A 1,099-nucleotide genomic window follows, 5' to 3' on the forward strand; every position below is an offset into this window, starting at 1 on the left:
TGTGATCTGGAGATGCCAGAAGTGTCAAGGGCCTTGGATATAAAAAACTTTGGGACAGATATTTTGCAGTCTGAAGAATACTTTATAGACCCTACTATGATACAAACTTCAACCCTTCCGTTGTCCCTTCACAATCAACCCTCTGATAAGATAGCTAACATTGTAGAAATCCCACATTTTGAGATCCCAGGAGTGGGTGTCCTATCTAAGAGAACTGATAAGAAGCAGGTGGAGAAGCTAGAGAATTCACTCCAGCGCCTATCCCAACATCCACTGCAAAGCTGGAGATCACCATCTAGGACCTTCCAGTCAGGATCAGGAACTCAAAGAGGCCTTAACTGGTCTGTCTTGAGCAGACAACAGAATGTCTGGGAGAATCACTCTTGGAGACAGCGACTACCCAGAAAATATCTCTCCAAGATGCTAGTGTTAGGGAATGTCTTGGGAACCACTATGGAAAGGAACCTTTGTTCTCAAACATCTTTAACAGAAAGAGCCACTGCAGATATCTGTCAATCTATTCAGAATTTATTTGGGGTTCCTGCGGAACTGATGGAACTTTCCAAGAGTCTGCTAGAGAAGAGTCGAAGTGTTATTTCTCAGACTTCAGTGTCCAAAAACTACATTCAGAGACACACTTCCTATCATGGTCACGAACAAAAAATAGCCTTAAGGATGTGGACACGTAGCTCCATGTCCTCCATAATACAGCAACACTCTGGGGCTAGCGCGAAAATAAAGAAAAGTTCGAAGCTTAGTGATATATCCCAGGAAGTCATTCAGCACATGCCTGTTTCATGTACAGAGAGCCAGCCTCCTGTCCCAGTAAATTTAGAGTCTTCCTTCAATAGAGTTTTCACTAGGAAAGATTCTGTTCCAATGGAAGAGAGTGAGAACTCACAGAGTTCACAGACAAGGATTTTTGAGTCCCAACACTGTCTCAAGCCAAATTATCTTCCCCAGGCCAGGACTGACTTGTCAGAACAATTCCAGTTGCTACAAGATCTGCAGCTAAAAATGGCAGCAAAACTGTTAAGGAGTCAAATACCCCACAATGTACCTCCACCTCTAACTTCAGGTCTGGTTTTAAAATACCCTA

The 1,099-nt window shown here is 43.1% G+C and overlaps 1 protein-coding gene across 1 annotated transcript; it reads left to right on the plus strand.

The window, feature by feature from the left end:
* Positions 1-6: 6 nt before the first annotated feature.
* Positions 7-1,095, plus strand: LOC116863960 (uncharacterized protein C2orf16-like; the record flags this gene model as incomplete). The annotated part of the gene is made up of 1 exon (XM_032851231.1): positions 7-1,095. A coding segment is annotated over one exon (1,089 nt), but the record flags the coding sequence as incomplete, so codon positions are not given.
* Positions 1,096-1,099: the final 4 nt, after the last annotated feature.

The sequence above is a fragment of the Lontra canadensis genome, unplaced genomic scaffold (genome assembly GCF_010015895.1).
Source record: "Lontra canadensis isolate GAN:19392208 unplaced genomic scaffold, GSC_riverotter_1.0 scaffold6603, whole genome shotgun sequence".
Lineage (NCBI taxonomy): Eukaryota > Metazoa > Chordata > Mammalia > Carnivora > Mustelidae > Lontra > Lontra canadensis.